This window comes from Rhincodon typus, chromosome 3, assembly GCF_021869965.1.
Source record: "Rhincodon typus isolate 14 chromosome 3, sRhiTyp1.1, whole genome shotgun sequence".
Classification (NCBI taxonomy): domain Eukaryota; kingdom Metazoa; phylum Chordata; class Chondrichthyes; order Orectolobiformes; family Rhincodontidae; genus Rhincodon; species Rhincodon typus.
In genome coordinates, this window is record NC_063334.1 from 63753775 (window position 1) to 63771982 (window position 18208).

Consider the following 18208-nt stretch of genomic DNA (forward strand, 5'->3'; position numbering starts at 1 on the left):
TAGCTTTTGGCTCTTGCTGAAAGGTCAGCACCTCAATATACCATTTAGGTCATCAGGTCTGCTCCACCGTTTGATCATGGCTGATACGTTTCTCAACCTCATTCTCCTCCCTTTCCACCCACCTCCCCAGAACCCTTGTACCCCTTACTAACCTGTCTGTCTTAAATACATTCAATACACACCTAAATACACTGCCTAGGATTTCATAAGAACATGACTGAGCTCATCTTGACCTTTCCTGCCAAATCTCTGTCACCCTTCAACCCACTACTATTTAAAAATCTAATGTCCTCCTTAAATTTACTCAATGGCCCAGCAACCACCACACTCTGGCACATGTGAATCCACCGATTCATGACCCATTTGTGTGAAGTAATTTCTCTTCATGATATAATCCACCGATATCTGGCGAGCTGTAATGGGAACAGTGCCTGGTAAGATGGGGAAAAAATTGAATGAGAGGAATGTCATAAGGGCAGGATAGGTGGTTAAGGTGAGCTTGGTAAGATGCAGTGAGAAATCTCATTAGGTCCAGTATGAAAATTCCTCAAAAAAAAAAAACCTCTCTGCAATTGGCAATTAGAAATAAGATCCAGCTCTAGGGTCTAGCTACTATGGAGTACAGAGTGGTTGAAAACTGCAGACACAGCAAGTGGGATTTTACTCATGGCATGTATTTGTAATTATGTGTAACTGAACTTATATTGAGGCACATTAGAGAGCTGTACTTTTACTAATGTCCAAGTTGAACTTTTATGGAATACAAGTGTTTTTAAAAAAAAGCATATTTTTGAAAATAAAAAGATCCAATCTTTGTTTAAAGAGGCAGAGGACTGTCAATATTGTATGATTGTTGAGGCAGGGCTAGGCTGAGTAATTACAGGCCTGTAAGCCTCACCTCAACGGTGGGCAAATTATTGGATAAGATTGAGGGATAGTATTATACTTAAGAAAAGGTATAGATGAATTAAGCAAGGGCCGTCAAAATGGACTTGTCAAGGTAAGGTGATGTCAGACGGACTTGATCAAGTTATTTGAGACAGTCACTCATGACAGAAGCACTTTTGATGCTGTCTACATGGATCTTAGCACAATCCACATCATAGATTGATCAGAAAATTAAGAGCCCACACAGAGTACAAGGAAAAGTAGTGGCACTTTGGATCCAAACTTGGCTCAGTGCCATGAAGCAAAAAGTAAAGGATCAAATGAGTGTTTCTGTGACAGGAAGGCTGCATTCAATCAGGTCCTGCAGTGCTCTGTACTGGGTTCCTTGCTTTTTATGGTAAGTATCAGTGGATTAGGATTAAATGTAGGGGACATGAGTGAGAAGTTTGCAGACAAAATTTGGTTGTGTGATTGAAGATGAGGAAGAGCTATAGTCTATAGAAAAGGTATCAATGAATGGTCAAAAAGGAAGAATAGTAGCAAACTGAATTCAATCTAGAGAAATGAAAGGCAACACACTTGGGATGGGTAGGCAAGGTAAAGGAATACATTAAAATGTTCGGATAGTATATGTAGTGGAACAGAGAACCTTGGGATTGCATGTCCTAGATCCCAGAGGGCTCCTTGACTAGCTAAGATAGTCAGGGAGGTATATGGGATACTTTTTATCTTTCAAGGCACAAGAATACAAGAACATGGGTATTGTACTACTTCTGTATAAAACACCACTTAAAATAAACTAGAATACCACGCAGTTGTAGTCATTGCATGACAGCAAGCTTGTAATTGCATTAGAGGGTACAAGGGGATTTACAAATAACTACAAAGGAAAGATTAGAGATGTTGGGATTGTTTTTTTTTAAAATCGTAACTAAAGGAAATGGAGGACAAATTGAATCGAGGTGTATAAAATTATGATGGGTTTAGATATAGTGGACAAACTGGGCCTACTTCACTTAGCTGAATAGTCAATAACCAATAATTGACAAGGATCAGGACAGAAATTGAGGAGAAACTACAGGCTGGGTTTTATGAAGAGCAGCAATCATCTGTAGATTGCCTCTCCAGTCCTTGTTTGCATAATGAAAGGACCCTGCATTTCTGAAAGCAGTTCTCAATCAGGATTTTTTTTTCAGAAAAGCAAAGCTGTAAATTTAAATCTTGACAGCTCCCTTGTAGGGCAGAACAACTGGAGGAAGGCAAGCCACGTTGTCTTTTCTAACAGCAGCCAGTTGCAATAATCGAAGGTCCAGGACACAAACAAACAGTCACTTTGACAGCGCCTGTGAAGGTACATTAAGTGAGATTGAAGTTACGGTGCTGGGAGGGTTTAGTGCCAATTGGATAGGTTGTAGGGTGCCATGCAAGTAGGGTGCCAAGTGGGAACAGTGCCAGGTAAGTAGTGGCAGGGTTTAAAAGCGGCAAGGGTGGGGGTTTTGGTCATGTTGGGGTAGATAGGAGATATTGGATCAGTGTTTGGGTCGGGTTCCGAGGAAATTGTAGCTTGGGAAGTAAAAGTTCGGGGTTCAATTAAAAAGTTACTCAGGAGTTAGATTACATATTAAAATTGTCTAATCTCTCAGAGTGACTGTTAACTGTAGCAGAAATGACCATCTGGCCATATTATACCCAGGAGGGGGGTAGGGGTGTGAAATTGCAGCCTGAAAGCATGGTGGAAACACTCAATCACAAAAAGTAAAAAATGGATATGTGCTATGGGATTTGGGAAGTTGGATTGGAATGGATGGGTTCATTTGGTGCAAGTGCTGTAGGTTGGATGGCATCCTTCTGCCCTATAAAAAAGTTCTAATTTTCTATTAATTAGCAGTAATCTAAAACTTGGATCAGTTGCTGAATTAATATTCCCAATGTTCATCCTCTCCAAAAATAAAAACTGGGCATGAAGTATGTTCATGCAAAATAATAATTATTCCATTTGGGCACTTTTGATTTAATATAATAATTAGTTTACATTTTGAACCAGACATTCAAAGGATTTTTTTTGGTCAACAAGGATGTCTACAAGCAGAGTTTTCTTTAAAAAAAAAAGACATGCAGCATTAATAGGTGTTTGATAGCATACACCTTCAGTTATAGCCAAATGCTTTTTCCACAAGAACATGCATCAACAGATGGTTCAGTCCTACCATTCTTCAGTTAATTACTGGTGTTGAATACAAAAAGGTGAAACAAACCACGAGCTGCTCTGTTGCCTGGCAGAAAGAAAAAAAAAACCAACAACAAGCTTGACCTGCTCATTAATGAGATACCGTGAAGGTTACTCTCATCAGGGGAGCATGAAGGGAATTTGGTGAAATCACGATCACCAGGGAAGCGGTTCTGAGCAAATTAATGGAGCTGCAAGCTGATAACTCCTGGATCTTGATCAACCCTATCTAAGGGTCTTAAAAAGATGTGGTTAAGGTGGTAGTAGATACACTGGGCTCACTTCCTATTTGCTGATTCTTCACCTTCCATTCCCTACTTTCTAGTTCAAATGTAACCTTTCCTGAATTGGAGGCAATTTTGGAAAATTATAACCAATGCATCTACTACCTTATTAGTCACTTCATTTAAAAGAGCATAGAATAAAGTCCATCTGGCCCCAGAGATCTGTCAGCCTACAGCACTAATTTGTTGGCTTAGTACTTCACTATGATTGTAAATTCACTATGTTCTCTTTCCCTTTCACCTCCTGATTTACAGCTATTACTGGATTTTTGTTTTGTATGGTGAAGACACAAATACTGTAGTTATTTTTCCTTATTTACTATTATATTCGATTATCTTTCTACTTTTACCTAGCTTACTAATGTTTTTAAATTTCATATATAGCTCAATATTTAGGAGCCAGTCCTCGTCATGCCTCAGCTATGTCATTGCAATGGCCATCAGATTTTACTTCTATACCTGCTATCAATTTGTCTACTTTATGAATGCCATGAGCATTCAAATACAGAGCTTTCAGATTATTCTTTAAAAGTTGTAACATTTCATTTTGATTGTTGGTAGATTCCTATTTTTTCCTGTCCCTTCCTGCCTTTTTCCGAGCTTCATTTTCCATATTACAGATTTCCTCTCTTTCCTTCTATCCACTATTTGATATACCACAACTACTCACATTTGATCTCTCACCACCAGTATTTAGCTTAAAGTCCTCTCCAAGTGATTAATTATGCAGTTCCCAAGAACACCAGCCCCAGCAAAGGTTCAGGTGTAGCCCATCCCAATAGTTCAACCTCTATTTATTTTAGTACATGTGCCAGGAGCCGGAAACTGGGACCCACTTCTCTTGCACCAGTCTTTGAGCTACATTTTCAGCTGTAATTTTAAAAAGGACCCGTTGCTAATTTGTTGGATTATTACTTGAGCCATGTGCAATTCTACTTTTTAATTTGGTGCCTAGCTCCTCATAGGTTCTGCTTAGAAAGTTTTTCCAAGTTCTACCCATGCCATTGAGACCTATATGGATCACCAGATCCTCCCTGTGCCGCTACAAGTTCCTTTCCAGCCCTGAGCAGATGTACTAAACCCTGGCACTCGGTGGTTGTGGTGAACTGTGTAAATCCCTTTCAAGATACTATTGCCTTCCACATTGCTTGATGCCCGGCCACCCCCCACCACTACTTGAATGGTTTCCTGTACCACAGTGCCATGGTCAGTTAGCTCATCCCCCTGTAGCCCCTACTTTCATCCAAACAAGCTGAGAGAACCTCAAACCAATCTGACTATTGCAGAGGCCGATAGTCCTGCCCTCTGGGTGCCCATACCTGTATCACTCAGTTGCACCCTACTGTCCTAGACTACTGACTCAGACAGGATGACCTTATCCCAAGTGGGGTGACTGCTTCCTGGCACAAAGAATCCAAGCAATTTTCCCCATCCCTGATGAGTCTGTAGTTCAGCCTCCAGCTCAAACTCTAAAGCTGAAGCTACTCATCTTCAAAATACTGCTAACATGGATCACACTGGATGATACAGGGGCTCCCACATGGTGCAGCGTTGACATCACCTGTCCCTGCAATCATTAATACAGATATAAAAAACAACATAATTAAACTCAATGTGCAAATTGGTGGTAAAATTATGCCAAATTTTAATAGAAAAAGAAGACAACAACAGCTTATCACAGCCTCAAAGTGAGCTTCCTTTCTTTGGATTTGAATCTTGTTCCACTACAATCGGCTTCAACGAATTTAGCTGTTTCTGACTGCCTATCTTCAAGTTCTTACCTCCTTGCTCCTCTCGCAGATGCTGACTTTCTTTTCCCTCCAACTAAAAAAAAAAACTTTACAAATTTCGTGGTTAAGCAAAAGAAAACAAATTTGAATATTGCAGATTTGCAAATTTAACCTCGATAGTCCTCATATTTAGCAAATACATTCCACATCATGCATACAGCCAAAATAATTCAAATGGCAAATTGCAGAAAGTGAAATCAAGGAATTTCCCTACACATGATCACCGAGGTGCCTGAATACCTTTGATACTTTTGATTTACAGCATAAAGTACATTTTTTGAGGTAGACAGTATGAGGGGTATTACAATTTCCAGCCCTTCAGTAAACTGTGGCCAAAAGACCTTAGAGCAACCTTGCATCTCTGCAATGGTTACCTCAAGTTCTAGTACATCACTCACTCAGCATGTAATCTTAGACTGTGGAATATGCCAATTTTGTAGACAACAACTCCGCAAATTGAGGAGGTTCACAGAAGTTTCAGACAGACCAAAAGCATCGATAGTTCTCCTGGTGCAGTTGATGCTGAGAGTATCCCTGGGAACAGCCTGCACTAAAGTACTGCAAATTCCTGGAGGTACTTTCTTTTTGAAACAACAGAAGTAGATCAGTGTTCAAACATTTTATTATGAGGGGTTTATTCCATTCTCATTTCTACATTGAGAAAACTAGTAGTTATATACAAATGAAGATGTCTTGCTGCAAGAAGTGAGCGAAATAAAAAAGTGGCAAGTATTTTTTCAGATCCCACAAATAAGTGATGTAGATAAAAAAAAATCATATTTTAATATTTAGCACCATTTAAGTATAGTTGCCAGAACAGAATCAGTACGGTTTAAATATGAACCACATTAAATAGTTTCTGCCACGTTACCTCTAGAAATAGTACAAATTCTTTTAGCACGAGAATTTTATTTACAGAATTTCAAGTGAGAAATCATTTCATAGAAATGGGTTTAAAAGAACACAATTGCATTTTATATAAATTGTATCAGATCACAAAGCAGTTATAAATTCATTCACATGAGCATATAGTCCTTCTAGAGTCATGAATGCAGTCCCTTTGTTGGCCGGTGGGGCAAACTTTCATCTTGAGCTTTTGGGTAAAGCAATATCTGGGCCATGGTGCAAAGATGGAAATTTGTTGGGGAGGATTGTGTTCACCTAATTTTGTTGCCTAGAAGGAAAATCTGCAATTTGCATGATCACCTTTGCCAGATTTTGCCTATGACTGTGCTAAGACACCAAAAGGTTAAAAAAAACTTTCCCACATTCTAGAGTGTAACAATTTTGTAATATCAGACTACTGAGCAAGGAGATCATACACATGGTCAACACATGTGTTACACAAAATATTCTAATAGCTTTTAGATTATGGAGTGCTTTAGAATCAAATGATTAGACTACTTTTTGAAAATTTATTTCATCTATATAACACTACAAATCTCATTTTTCAAAAAAAAAAGTGTAATATTAATTGTTAGATAAAGGATTTTTTTGGTCATTATTGCACGGATACTTGATTATTTGCATATTTCCTTAGAAAGAAGGCTGCACAAAATTCTGAAAAACACAAGATTAAAACTTAAACAATCCCACACCCTGTCCTGCAGAGTTCACATTACATTCTAGAGATGTATGACCTTGGCGAGAACAAAACGTACTGATGATCGCAAAGTAGAGCACCTCATTCATTTCCTTCTAGAAGCTTTTGTAGATTCTTCTGTATCTGAAAATTCAACGTAAAGATTGAGAAATGCACGTGCAGGGGGAAATTCTAGCACATTTTAAAAAATAAATTACTTCTCAAAAAAAAACGTCTTTACAAACAACAAAAATCAGCAAGTATACAAGCTGAACTCCAAAGACAAAAAAGTGATCCAGTTAGTTGGTTGCCATCATATCAATTTTCCTTTGGTTTTAAATATTTTGCAGAGGTACATGTTTATGGAAATCAGCAGTTTCATTATTAACAGAGAAATACAGTATGAGTAATGGGTGACAGATGATATCTGCAATTTGCAAACCATGAATGCAAAAAGGCATTCCGAATTTGAAATCCCTTTCCACATTTGCAAATTCCTATCCAAGCCCAAAACCTAATTTGTCTCTTCAACCTTGCCAAGTGTTGTGTGCTCTGTTAAATCTGCAGCCTCTGGGAGGAAAAAAATGCTACATATTTGTTACAAAACAACAGGCTAAGTTTTAGACGTAATAAAGTTCAGGCAATTTCAGGAAGTTTGATGGAGGGTTTCTCTCTCTGAACTCCAGCACGGTCTCTCACACAATTCTCCCAATGTTCACCTCGTTGTGTTTGCACCGTGCCCGTTTGGAGCTGATGTTGCACCATCATGCACTCATCAGTGCTGAACCTTCTTGAGAACTGTGGTTACCTTCTGGAATTTCCGCTGCTAGCACTATATTTAGAGCCCAGCTGTGCACCAGGTTAAAACACTGCCAGCTTTTTTCTTAAAAAGAAAGGTGACGGCAGCCAGCATCCGGCTCCTGAGTCCATCTGTCCCCTAGCACCAGGCCCACTGTATTCTTCCTCATTTTTCTCTTTCATCTTCATTTAGTCTTCTTTTCAGTGGAGACGGTGAAAGGCAGTGGCACTGGTAGGAATTGGGCAGCCGGCAGCAACAGCGGGAGCATGAACAGATTTCCCATGGTGGCAGGGGTAACAGGAATGGGCTGCAAGGTGGCAAGAGCAGTTGGCAGGGGCAAGATTGAGATCGAGCCCTTGCGAGGAGTGCAAGCCCAGCGTGGCCAGGCGCTTATGGACTATGGTATTGTACTGCTGGTGTTTTTGTTTTTCTACCCTTTAGTAGGTAGGACAGTAATATTTAACTGTTTTTCTTATTTGTAACTAACATTCTGTACCTGGGTACCCTTGTACCTAAGGTGGTGCCATAAGTGGTGGCTTGTAAACCTTTCACTGTACCCATGTGAGCAAGTGACAATAAAGCCAATTCAATTCAGCGATGAATAGCCCATCACGGTACACTTAGTGGGAGTGAAATAGAAAACAAAAGCTTCAGTGGTGGGGGTGGGGAAGAGAGAGAGAGCGACGTAGGTTGCTCCGGTGACACTTCATTGGAAATAGAATCTCACATTTGTAAATGTTTCACCACTTTACATCCTCACGCGTCTGATGAACTGTCACTGCCACTGTAGCTGCCAGAATAAAGCTACCTGTTCTTATGCATCATCCCATGTTAGAACTCCATCTTAAGGACTGCCATTCTTCCCCTAATGCCCAGCGAAGCAATGACATCTTGTCATTGTTGACTATGGAGCATCAGACGTTGGAAAGTCTAGAAACACTTGAGCATTAACATTTAATAAACAACAGAAAAGCAAAGAAAAACCAAAACAGAAGAAATAAAGGCTGTGCCTGCTTCTTGGACTGAACAGGGGCTGCCTGCCTTCTGACAAACAACAAATTCAATTCATTATCACTTCAGTGGTCAGGTCTCACTGCGGTAGAATGCTAAACATTAAGCTATCCCAGAGAGTTGCCAAAGTTAAAGATTTTATCAAAGTACACAAAATTCCCTACTCATCTGTCTGATAGACTCAGGCTAGCGGCAAATATGAACCAGGTTTCTGTAATTGACAAGAATTACTATTTAGTACAAATAAATGGATGCTAATGCACTACAAACTGTTGCCATATAACAATACTAGCTAAAAGTCCAAGACCCTTATAAAACAACAGTGGAGTTATGGATGAAAGGGAAAAATAAACTGGGAAAGCAGTTCAAGAGCCCCAATCCGCAGGGTTTGCTGAGATGAACCTTTTGCTAGCCAGGATTAGCTATTCTTCAAATCTCTTTTCCAGATCCTTTTTCACCCCTTTGCAGGAGGCACAGGTAATTGGTACATTAATAGCAAAGTTGTCTACTGGTTACTGGTTAGTGGCCATAGCTTATAGCAAATGGTGAGAAAATATAAAAACTGGCTTTCTTCAGGCTTTTAGGTACTTTACTGGAAAGATAGATGCACCACCTGCCCTTGCAGCTGCCCAAAGGCTCCTGCCAGTATCAATCACACCCACAAGCTGTTCAGTTTCCCAGAAGCCAGATAGTTGGTCAGGCTGAAAGCCTTCATTATCCACAACTTGCCACAAATCAACCAACCAGTTACTTTTTGCTGGCAAAATCTCACTTTGCTCACACTGCCCTCATGCCAGTCCACCTACAACACTTTCTCCACTGCTTGAACAAAGACATAACTAAGAAAGCAAGTTTCTGAAACTCATAGTAAGAATAGAACAGCCCCTTCCACAATCCGTTTTTGTTTTAAAAAGACAGTGACCAGTTTCCCATTTCAGTCCACAATCAAAAATACAGAAATAAAACAAAATCTAGTCTCTACAAACCTCACTGAGATCCATTGGAACTAGGTGTCATTTATGTAGTGCCTGGCTTGTTGTACCCAACACCACATCACAATCACATTGAAGGTGATGGCTCCTCCTGCTCATCTTTCTTCTTGGAAAACTGCTGCTGCTCTCCCAGCTCTTCATTCTCCATTACGTTCCTTCGTCTGCTCCAGTTTCACATGGCGCAGCACGCAAGGATTTTGTGACACCCTCTGGGAGAGTACTGAGAGGTCACCCCAACTCCCTTTTTCAGAAAGTACAGTCATCTGCTCCACGAAAGACCAGGAGGGGGTTAGTGTTAAAGTCATCGTGTTATAGTTTTTAAAGAGGGTAACCCCAGTAGCCATTCCTGCATGGTGTTGAGCCTCTTGAAATGAAGCAGGAACACAAGTTCTCAACGATATAGGCAGCATGCATCATGGCAGCTTCCAGGGTGTGGTGCAAACTTCCAAGACGTGGTACCAATGACCTCAGATGACATGAGCATTAATAGAATGGAGCACCTTTTCAATCAAGAAGTCAGCCATGTTATGATATTGTGCTCTAAAGGCAACAGGTTATAACGTTATAGTGGCCTGAACCTGGGGGAGCTGGCCAATAAAGGCTACTGCAAGATGAATATAGCATGGTGCCATACAGTCACACGTCCTTGACTTATCCCCACTGGCAGGCCGTCTGGGTTTTTGACTGTGCAAAAGTGACAAGACAAGACAGAAGTCTTGCAAGTAAAAACCAAAAAAGCAAGGTGGAGGAGCTGTGACCAAGTAGATGCAAAATGAGTGAGTGTTAAAACAAAGTGAAGAGCCCCGAGACACAGCCCGCTCCAATGCATGAAACGGGTAATGGTCCCTGTACATAAAGCAACCTGGGAGCAGTATTGTAATCAAAGTGCTGATGAGCTCTAAAGCGTATTAAAGTGATGAACTATATCATAAGTGTGTCAGAGATATGCCTTGATGATGTGGTGAGGCTGAAGCATGTTCAACGCCAACTTCAGTGGATGAAGTGTACAGGTGGGCACAGCTCATGGAGCATGGCCCAGCATCTCAGGCCCAGAATGGGGGCCTGGAGGAGGTAGTAGTGCCAGGTACCTGCACTCACTTTCATTTCAGAAATTGGGCTTCTCTCATTCATGTACAAGAACAGCAAATTGCATGGGAAAAACAAAAAGGTGAGATTGTGTAACGATGAGATACAAATAGGCAGGTTGTCGCTCACTGGCGAGACTTCATTTTGCTGTTAAATCCTTGGGTGGAAAATCTGAATTTTCACCAACTTGGAAAATCTCATTTCTTCATTGGTTCATTTCTGTCAGTGGTTAACCATACTGGATGCGCCATATAAATACCGTGACTACAATAGCTGGTCAGAGACAAGTGGCAAGTAATGCACCTACTGACATCCAAAGCCTGTCCACTCCCTCTACAATCCAGGCAGTGGCAGGAGATTCTATCTACAAGATAGCCTTGCAACTCGCCAAGGCTCCTTCAAAGCAACTTTCACACCTGCAATCTCTGGTTCCTAGAAGCGCAAGGAAGGTAGATCTGTGGGAACACACATCTTCAAGTTCCTCTTGAAGCCACACACCATCCTGACTTGCAAATATATCTCACTGTTCCTCAGTGTCACTAGGTCACGGTCTTGGAATTCCCTTCTTAACAGTTGTGGTTGTACCTACTTTTGGCTTGTGAGATATGCAGTGGTTTGAGAAGCAGGCAAACTACCACCCTCTCAAGGACAGTGACTGGCCAACAAATAAGCCCCTTGCCAGTAGCACACACTTCCACCAAAAACTGCTCAGAATAAATGTAACTAATGTATTATCCCAATCTCATGAATGCTGATCCTGTGCAATAATCTTGTGGCATATTTGTGAACATGTCCTGAAAATACAAGTATACTATATCCACTTCTGTTATCTACCCAGTTAGTTGTATCCTTAAAAACTCAGATTTGACAAACATATTTCCCTTTCCTGACTCTGCCACCTTGTATCATAATTTTCTATATGCCTTTTCCCAGGATAAGGCAAATAAAATGTAAAGATATGACCATTTCAAGTTAACCTATGAGTCTGGCAAATTTTTGCTCAAGCCAGATTTACTGAGTCTGGGAATTATTTAAAGCTACCACTAGGTGGCACAAATTGCACATATGTGCAAAAAGATGTCAAGTGAAATATTTACAATGTACTTTTGGTTTGACAGATAGCACGAGGACTTAACAAGTATTAACCCAACAGCATGTACGGTATTTGGCTTAATTAATTTGAAGTGATTTTGATTGAAAATGAGCATAGGGGAAAACACGGATTATTTTCTAGTAGGTTCTAGTAGCTCTGTCCGAGATACATGGTAGCTTCGAGAACAAACAGGGACGTCCCCTTGTGATTACTGCAACTTGCAACAACCTGGTTGCTGTTTCACAGCCCAGGCAAAAGTTGTGAATGCCAAGAGTCACCGGTGCCATCTGCACACTCGTAGGTGGCCATCTACACTTGTTCAGCAGGTGGTGGCAATTTTGGCTTGAGAGATATACACTCCAATTTGTTAAATTTAACTTTTTAAATACAAGCTCTGTACATTCAACAAAAAAATGGTCACAGTCCTTTTAGTGCAACTTGCTGTTTGTGAGCTGCAATTACAGCAGCAACACATCCCTAATGAAAGGCTGCAGCATTTCCTTACAACTGCTGTCAGGTTAATAAGTATATTTGCAGACAATTCACTCTTACTCTTTTCTTGGCTAGTATTATTTTCCAGAGATATGCTTTCCATGAACATTGGTCCATAACGAGACTGCAAATCGTACAAATCACCTCCTACAAGTACTGGATAGAGACACAGTTCATTGCTAAAATCAGATCGATTTTTATGAAAGCCAAAGCCAACTCTTCAAAAGATAGTTTGAAAAGAAAAAGACAAATGAATATTTTGGAGTAGACAAATAAGTAACTCATATTTACAGTTCATTGTTATATACATGTTTCCACCTACTGTATGATTTTATTCTTGCTCTCCTCTCCGAAAGGCATTCCTGACATAGGTACTGAGTTGGGATATTACAATAACCATCTCTAATTAAACACTTCATTTAACCAATGTCAGTATTGTATTTACAGTAAGGTTCAATTCTACTTTCTATTGTGTCCAATATCTATTTACCAGAAATTGGAACCCTAACCAATTTTATCCAACTACCCACATTGTACGTGCACTAAGCTTTCACGTCATCTTATTGCTATTCTGATTGAACACATGCAACGAATACACATCTCTTGCGCTGAACCTAACTATTTGCTCAGCCAAGATGTTATTTTTCCAAAATCCTAACATCCTCAGACTTATTATTGAGGTTAAAACCACCAACTCTAATGAGAATTCTCAATGTACATTTTGTTACTGTATGGCATTATTTATAGGTATCTGAATAAATTCCAAATCACCTTTTCCAATTTTGCAAGATTTTCTGACAATTCATCGTAGATCAGATCAGTATTCACGTGGAACTGTAATCCCATGTCACGATGAGCAAAAGAGCTGTATAAAACCAGAAGAAATTAATTGTTGAATTAACAAAGTGAACAGAACTGAAGGTCAAAAGCTCAAAATCTGAGAAGAGCTTGTATTCATTCAATTAATTCAGAACTACAGATAACAAAATATCCTGAAAATAGAGGGGAAAATAAAGCAGTAAACTGCACACGATATAGCTTGACAACTGTCCTAGGAAAACGTTGGATGCTATTATGAATTTTGCAGCAGGATATTAGAAAATCTTAATAAGGTCAGGTAGCAGCAACATGGTTTGCGAAAGGGAAAGCATGTTAAAATCCTTTGGGGAAGTAACAGGCAATGTTGATAAAGGTAAACCTGTTAATGTGGTGATCATCGGGGTTTCAGAAAACATTTGACATGACATCACAAGGATCAGTGCTGAGCCTCAACTTTTTAAATAATATATATCAACATCAACGACTTGGATAAAGGGGACTGAACGTATGGTTGCTAAAATTTGAAGATCACACAAGTTAGGAAATTTGGGTGAACAGGACACAAGGGATCTGCAAAGAGACAAAAAGTATGTGGGCAGATAGATTACAATGTGGGAAAATATGCCTACTTTGTCAAAAATAATAGAAAAGCAGCATATGATTTAACCTGAGAAACCCAAGAGGTGTGCCAGACATTCCAATTCATGTATCACAAAGCTATTGTGCATGTTCAATTGGAAAGTAAGAGGATTCTTATTTAAGATGAAGACAAATATTCTGCCGCCTCCCGCCCCCCCCCCCCCCCCCTCCCCACCCCCAACAATCACAAGGTCAGGTGTCTGTGGAATTCTCTTCAGTGAGCAGTGGAGGGAGGGTATTTTAAAGGCTGTGTTAGATAGATTCTTGACTAACAATGGAGTCAAATTTTACAGGGCGTAGACAGGGAAGGTCAAAATCTGATCAATCATCTTATCAAATTATGCAACAGGCTTCAGGATCTGAATAATCTACACCTACTCATCCCTCAAGTTCACATTCATTCAGCAAGGATATAATATGTAGTCAATGTAACAGATTCATCTGGTTATTGAAACAGAAATTGTTGCTCATGATGAAATCCAAGCTTTATAAAATTTTATGTCAACATGGTTTGATGGAAGTGTTCCATATCAGTTAAGATAATTCTGCTGAATCGTCATAAGGACATGCATCAAAATAAGGTGCATGTATTGTAAGTGTTTCAGATCAAACAACATTGAGAATGAGAAAATACCTTCTTGAATGATAAGCCTATAAAATTATAGAAATATGGCCATTTCAAGTTAACCCATGAATGAAAATGTGCCATAACTCTCATTATTAAGATAGATTAGGAAATTTAAGTAGAAACTCTGCATTTTCAAACTTGCCATACAGCAAGTTGCTTTGTTTTGCCTTTATTTCCATCCCATTGAGATAGTTCAAGGTTTCAGAAAATGCAAACAGAACTCCTGTGGCATTCTGTGTGGATCAGATTTTATAACACAGGCAGTTTATACGAGGGGTGGGTGTTTGAGATTGTGGAACAAGAAAACGAGTCAAGGAATGTCAAGTAGACAAGCCAACGAAGGAGGTTAAAAAAGACTCCGAATTTACTAACAGGAGAAACAACCAAAGATCCAGAAATTGAGACACCTCCAGATTTGGAAAAGTGGTGTTTGCTAGGGAGGAATCCTGAAGTACTACAGAACAAAATGGTCAGAGATTCAGAAAGGAGTCTCAGAGTCTGGGGACACTGACAGAGGTTTAATGTTAAGTTGGAATGGGTAATAAAGTCTGGAGTAGTGTTGTGGAGACAGCAGACTCCTTTTGGTGGAGGGTGAAGGAAGAGGCTGGTCACAAAGGAATGGTTAAGATTGAGCAGATTTGTGGAGGAGTAGGGTCTCATAAGCATGTGGGATGCAGGAAAGAGCAAGGAAGGGGATAAAAGGAAACTAATTATACTTAGTCAGAGATAGTAGGAACTGCAGATGCTGGAGAATCCGAGACAACAAGGTGCAGGGCTGGATGAACACAGCAGGCCAAGCAGCATCATAGGAGCAGAGAGGCTGACGTTTCCGGCCTCGACCCTTCATCAGAAAAGGGGGAGGGGAAGGGGGTTCTGAAATAAATAGGGAGAGAGTGGGAGGCGGATAGAAGATGGATAGAGGTGGAGAGGAAACAAACAGGTCGAAGAGGCAGGGATGGGGCCAGTAAAGGTGAGTGTAGGTGGGGAGTTAGGAAGGGGATAGGTCAGTCCAGGGAGGACGGACAGGTCAAGGGGGCGGGATGAGGTTGGTCGGTAGGAGATGGAGGTGCGGCTTGAGGTGGGAGGAGGGGATAGGTGGGAGGAAGAACAGGTTAGGGAGGCAGGGACGAGCTGGACTGGTTTTGGGATGCGGTAGGGGGAGGGGAGATTTTGAAGCTTGTGAAATCCACATTGATACCATTGGGCTGCAGGGTTCCCAAGCAGAATACGGGTTGCTGTTCCTGCAACCTTCGGGTGGCATCGTTGTGGCACTGCCACAATTATACTTAGTCCTCCATCAGACCCAACAGGTAGCCTCTTTCTGCTATGTTCTTCGCCATTTACTGACACCCACCTGTCTTGGGATATTCCTAGAATCCCCTACACTGTACAGAGTGACTTCCATCACTATACATTTGGGAAAACATTCCAAGCGATCTAGGAGTGACCAAAATGCTAAGTTAAAGAGATGGATTATAAGAAGAGTCTTAAAAAGAGATGATTTCTGGAATTGTGCAAGGGTGTAAAAAGAGGGAATTTCAGAGAATGGGATCTAGATAACTGAAACCACAGAGGTCTGAGGCAGTGGGAATTTAGGAGCAAATTAAAGTGGTGTATTCAGAAATGGAAAGCACAGGAGGACGAGCAGCCGCAGATGGGTAGAGACTGGGAGGACTGTGGCTAATTACAGATTTAAAGGATAAGTGACTTGTCAGTGCACAAGGTTATAAACCGTCAAAAACGAGTTTTGGTGTCACATAGATAAATTTTCATCTGTGACAGGCACGTGGCCAAGAACACGTTTGCTAGATTTTTGAATAAATGCCTTTATTGAAGTCAATTGTGTGATGTTTCTTAGATTGGTTTTCCTTCCCAGCATAGAAGCTGCTGTTTGTGAATGATTCCCCAGCATCAGTAGTTTCACACCAGTACCTCAGCATGCAGACTGTTCCATACAAAGCTACATTCAACTGTATTTGGTATTGGGTGTGGAAGGTAGGCAAAGGAAAATGGGGAAAGATAAAAAAAAATTGCTTAAACCCAACCATATACACATGTGCACACATATGGAAGCCTGAAGAGTGGTCACAAGCTGGAACTTTCCCACAGACACAACCTGCTCCATTTCCCATAAATACAATTACAAGGCTGCGCAGTAACCTTGCAGAGACTGACCAACTCAGCACAGGCAGTTAATGAATGTACAGCTCAATTCCAGGTGGCATATTTGACACAAAGTAATACCATATTTTAGCTCACAGCTGATGGCAAAAGTCTGAAATACACCGGTTTGGCTCATTAAGTTTTTAAGAATGCACATTTCAAAATGGATTCGAATAGAAAAATTTGCCAGTTGCATTCAAGGGTGGGTCACCTTGAGGTCTTCTGTAATTAAGGCACTGAAAACAAGGTGCTGGAAATAACCACTCACACCAATTCTAACATTAAGCAGTGAGGCTTACGATTAAAATCTGGGAAGTGAAGAGAGGTCAAAACAGCTCACCAGTCTTTATTAATCATGCTTAAAGTCACTGCAGTTTAACCATTTAAAAGCTCAATTACAAAAATCACAGCAAATAAACTGCTTAGCCAACCGAATGTGATGACTTACTCCTTGTGATGCGTATGGTATTCTGGCAATGCTCCCAGTGAGGCTAGGCGCTGCTCCAAAGCAATTATTTTTAAGCCCATATAGAAGGACGACAGAACTAGCACAATGACTCTGTAAAATAAATGGTTCTTTAGGAGGCAGTTTCTGTTTCTTGCTACAAGGCAATTTCCACAAAAACTGTGACTGGTTACAATTTCGAACATGTAATAAATTCAGTACACTTACATAAAGAAGTTCTCAATAGTAATTAGATCCAATGTCGAATTACATTTTAATGTAACTTCTGAAATATATTTTACACTTTGCTCAATATTTTTAACAGAGCCAAAAAACTTTTGTTTAGAGACTACATTTCACCACTGTTTCAATCAAAGGTTATTTCCATTATTGAGTATTATCCTTCCTTTAGTATAAAGCAAAAATTAAAAACCCAACTGCAACACATAATTGTCATGTTATGTTCATTCTTGCAAGTGGCTCCCTCTCCAAAGTGGAAAGAAAATAACAGATATTCTTCCTCTTGAGGAAGACTAAGGAAAACAGCTACTTCCTCGGAGCTCCGATACACATAATTCTGACCGGAGATAGTAGGAACTGCAGATGCTGGAGAATCCGAGACAACAAAGTGCAGAGCTGGATGAACACAGCAGGCCAAGCAGCATCATAGGAGCAGAAAAGCTGACGTTTCGGGCCTAGACCCTTCTTCAGAAGTGGGGGAGGGGAAGGGGAAGGGGGCTCTGAAATAAATAGGGAGAGAGGGGGAGGCGGATAGAAGATGGATAGAGAAGAAGATAGGTGGAGAGGAAACAGACAGGTCAAGGAGGAGGTGGGCATGGAGCCAGTAAAGGTGAGTGTAGGTGGGGAGTTAGGGAGGGGATAGGTCAGTCCAGGAAGGACGGACAGGTCAAGGGGGCAGGATGAGGTTAGTAGGTAGGAGATGGGGGTGCGGCTTGATGTGGGAGGAGGGGATAGGTGGGAGGAAGTACAGGTTAGGGAGGCGGGGACGAGGTGGGCTGGTTTTGGGATGCGGTAGGGGGAGGGGAGATTTTGAAGCTTGTGAAATCCACATTGATACCATTGGGCTGCAGGGTTCCCAAGCGGAATAGGAGCTGCTGTTCCTGCAACCTTCGGGTGGCATCGTTGTGGCACTGCAGGAGGCCCAGGATGGACATGACCACGCTGTCAGCAATAATAGCAAACACCCTGAGACCTGACATAACACTGACTAAGAGATAGTAGGAACTGCAGATGCTGGAGAATCCGAGAC

General features: G+C 40.8%; 1 protein-coding gene across 2 annotated transcripts in view; it reads right to left on the reverse strand.

The window, feature by feature from the left end:
• Nucleotides 1–5953: 5953 nt before the first annotated feature.
• Nucleotides 5954–18208, reverse strand: part of gramd2b (GRAM domain containing 2B) — a 57344-nt gene continuing 45089 nt past the window's right edge. For both annotated transcript variants that reach the window (XM_020534979.2, XM_020534981.2), the window contains exons 12-14: nucleotides 16942–17052; nucleotides 13016–13109; nucleotides 5954–6915 (exon numbers count right to left, since the gene is read on the reverse strand). In XM_020534979.2, coding sequence (XP_020390568.2) covers nucleotides 6874–6915; nucleotides 13016–13109; nucleotides 16942–17052 — 247 coding nt within the window. In that variant the 3' untranslated portion in view covers nucleotides 5954–6873. The remainder of the gene's footprint in view (nucleotides 6916–13015; nucleotides 13110–16941; nucleotides 17053–18208) is intronic.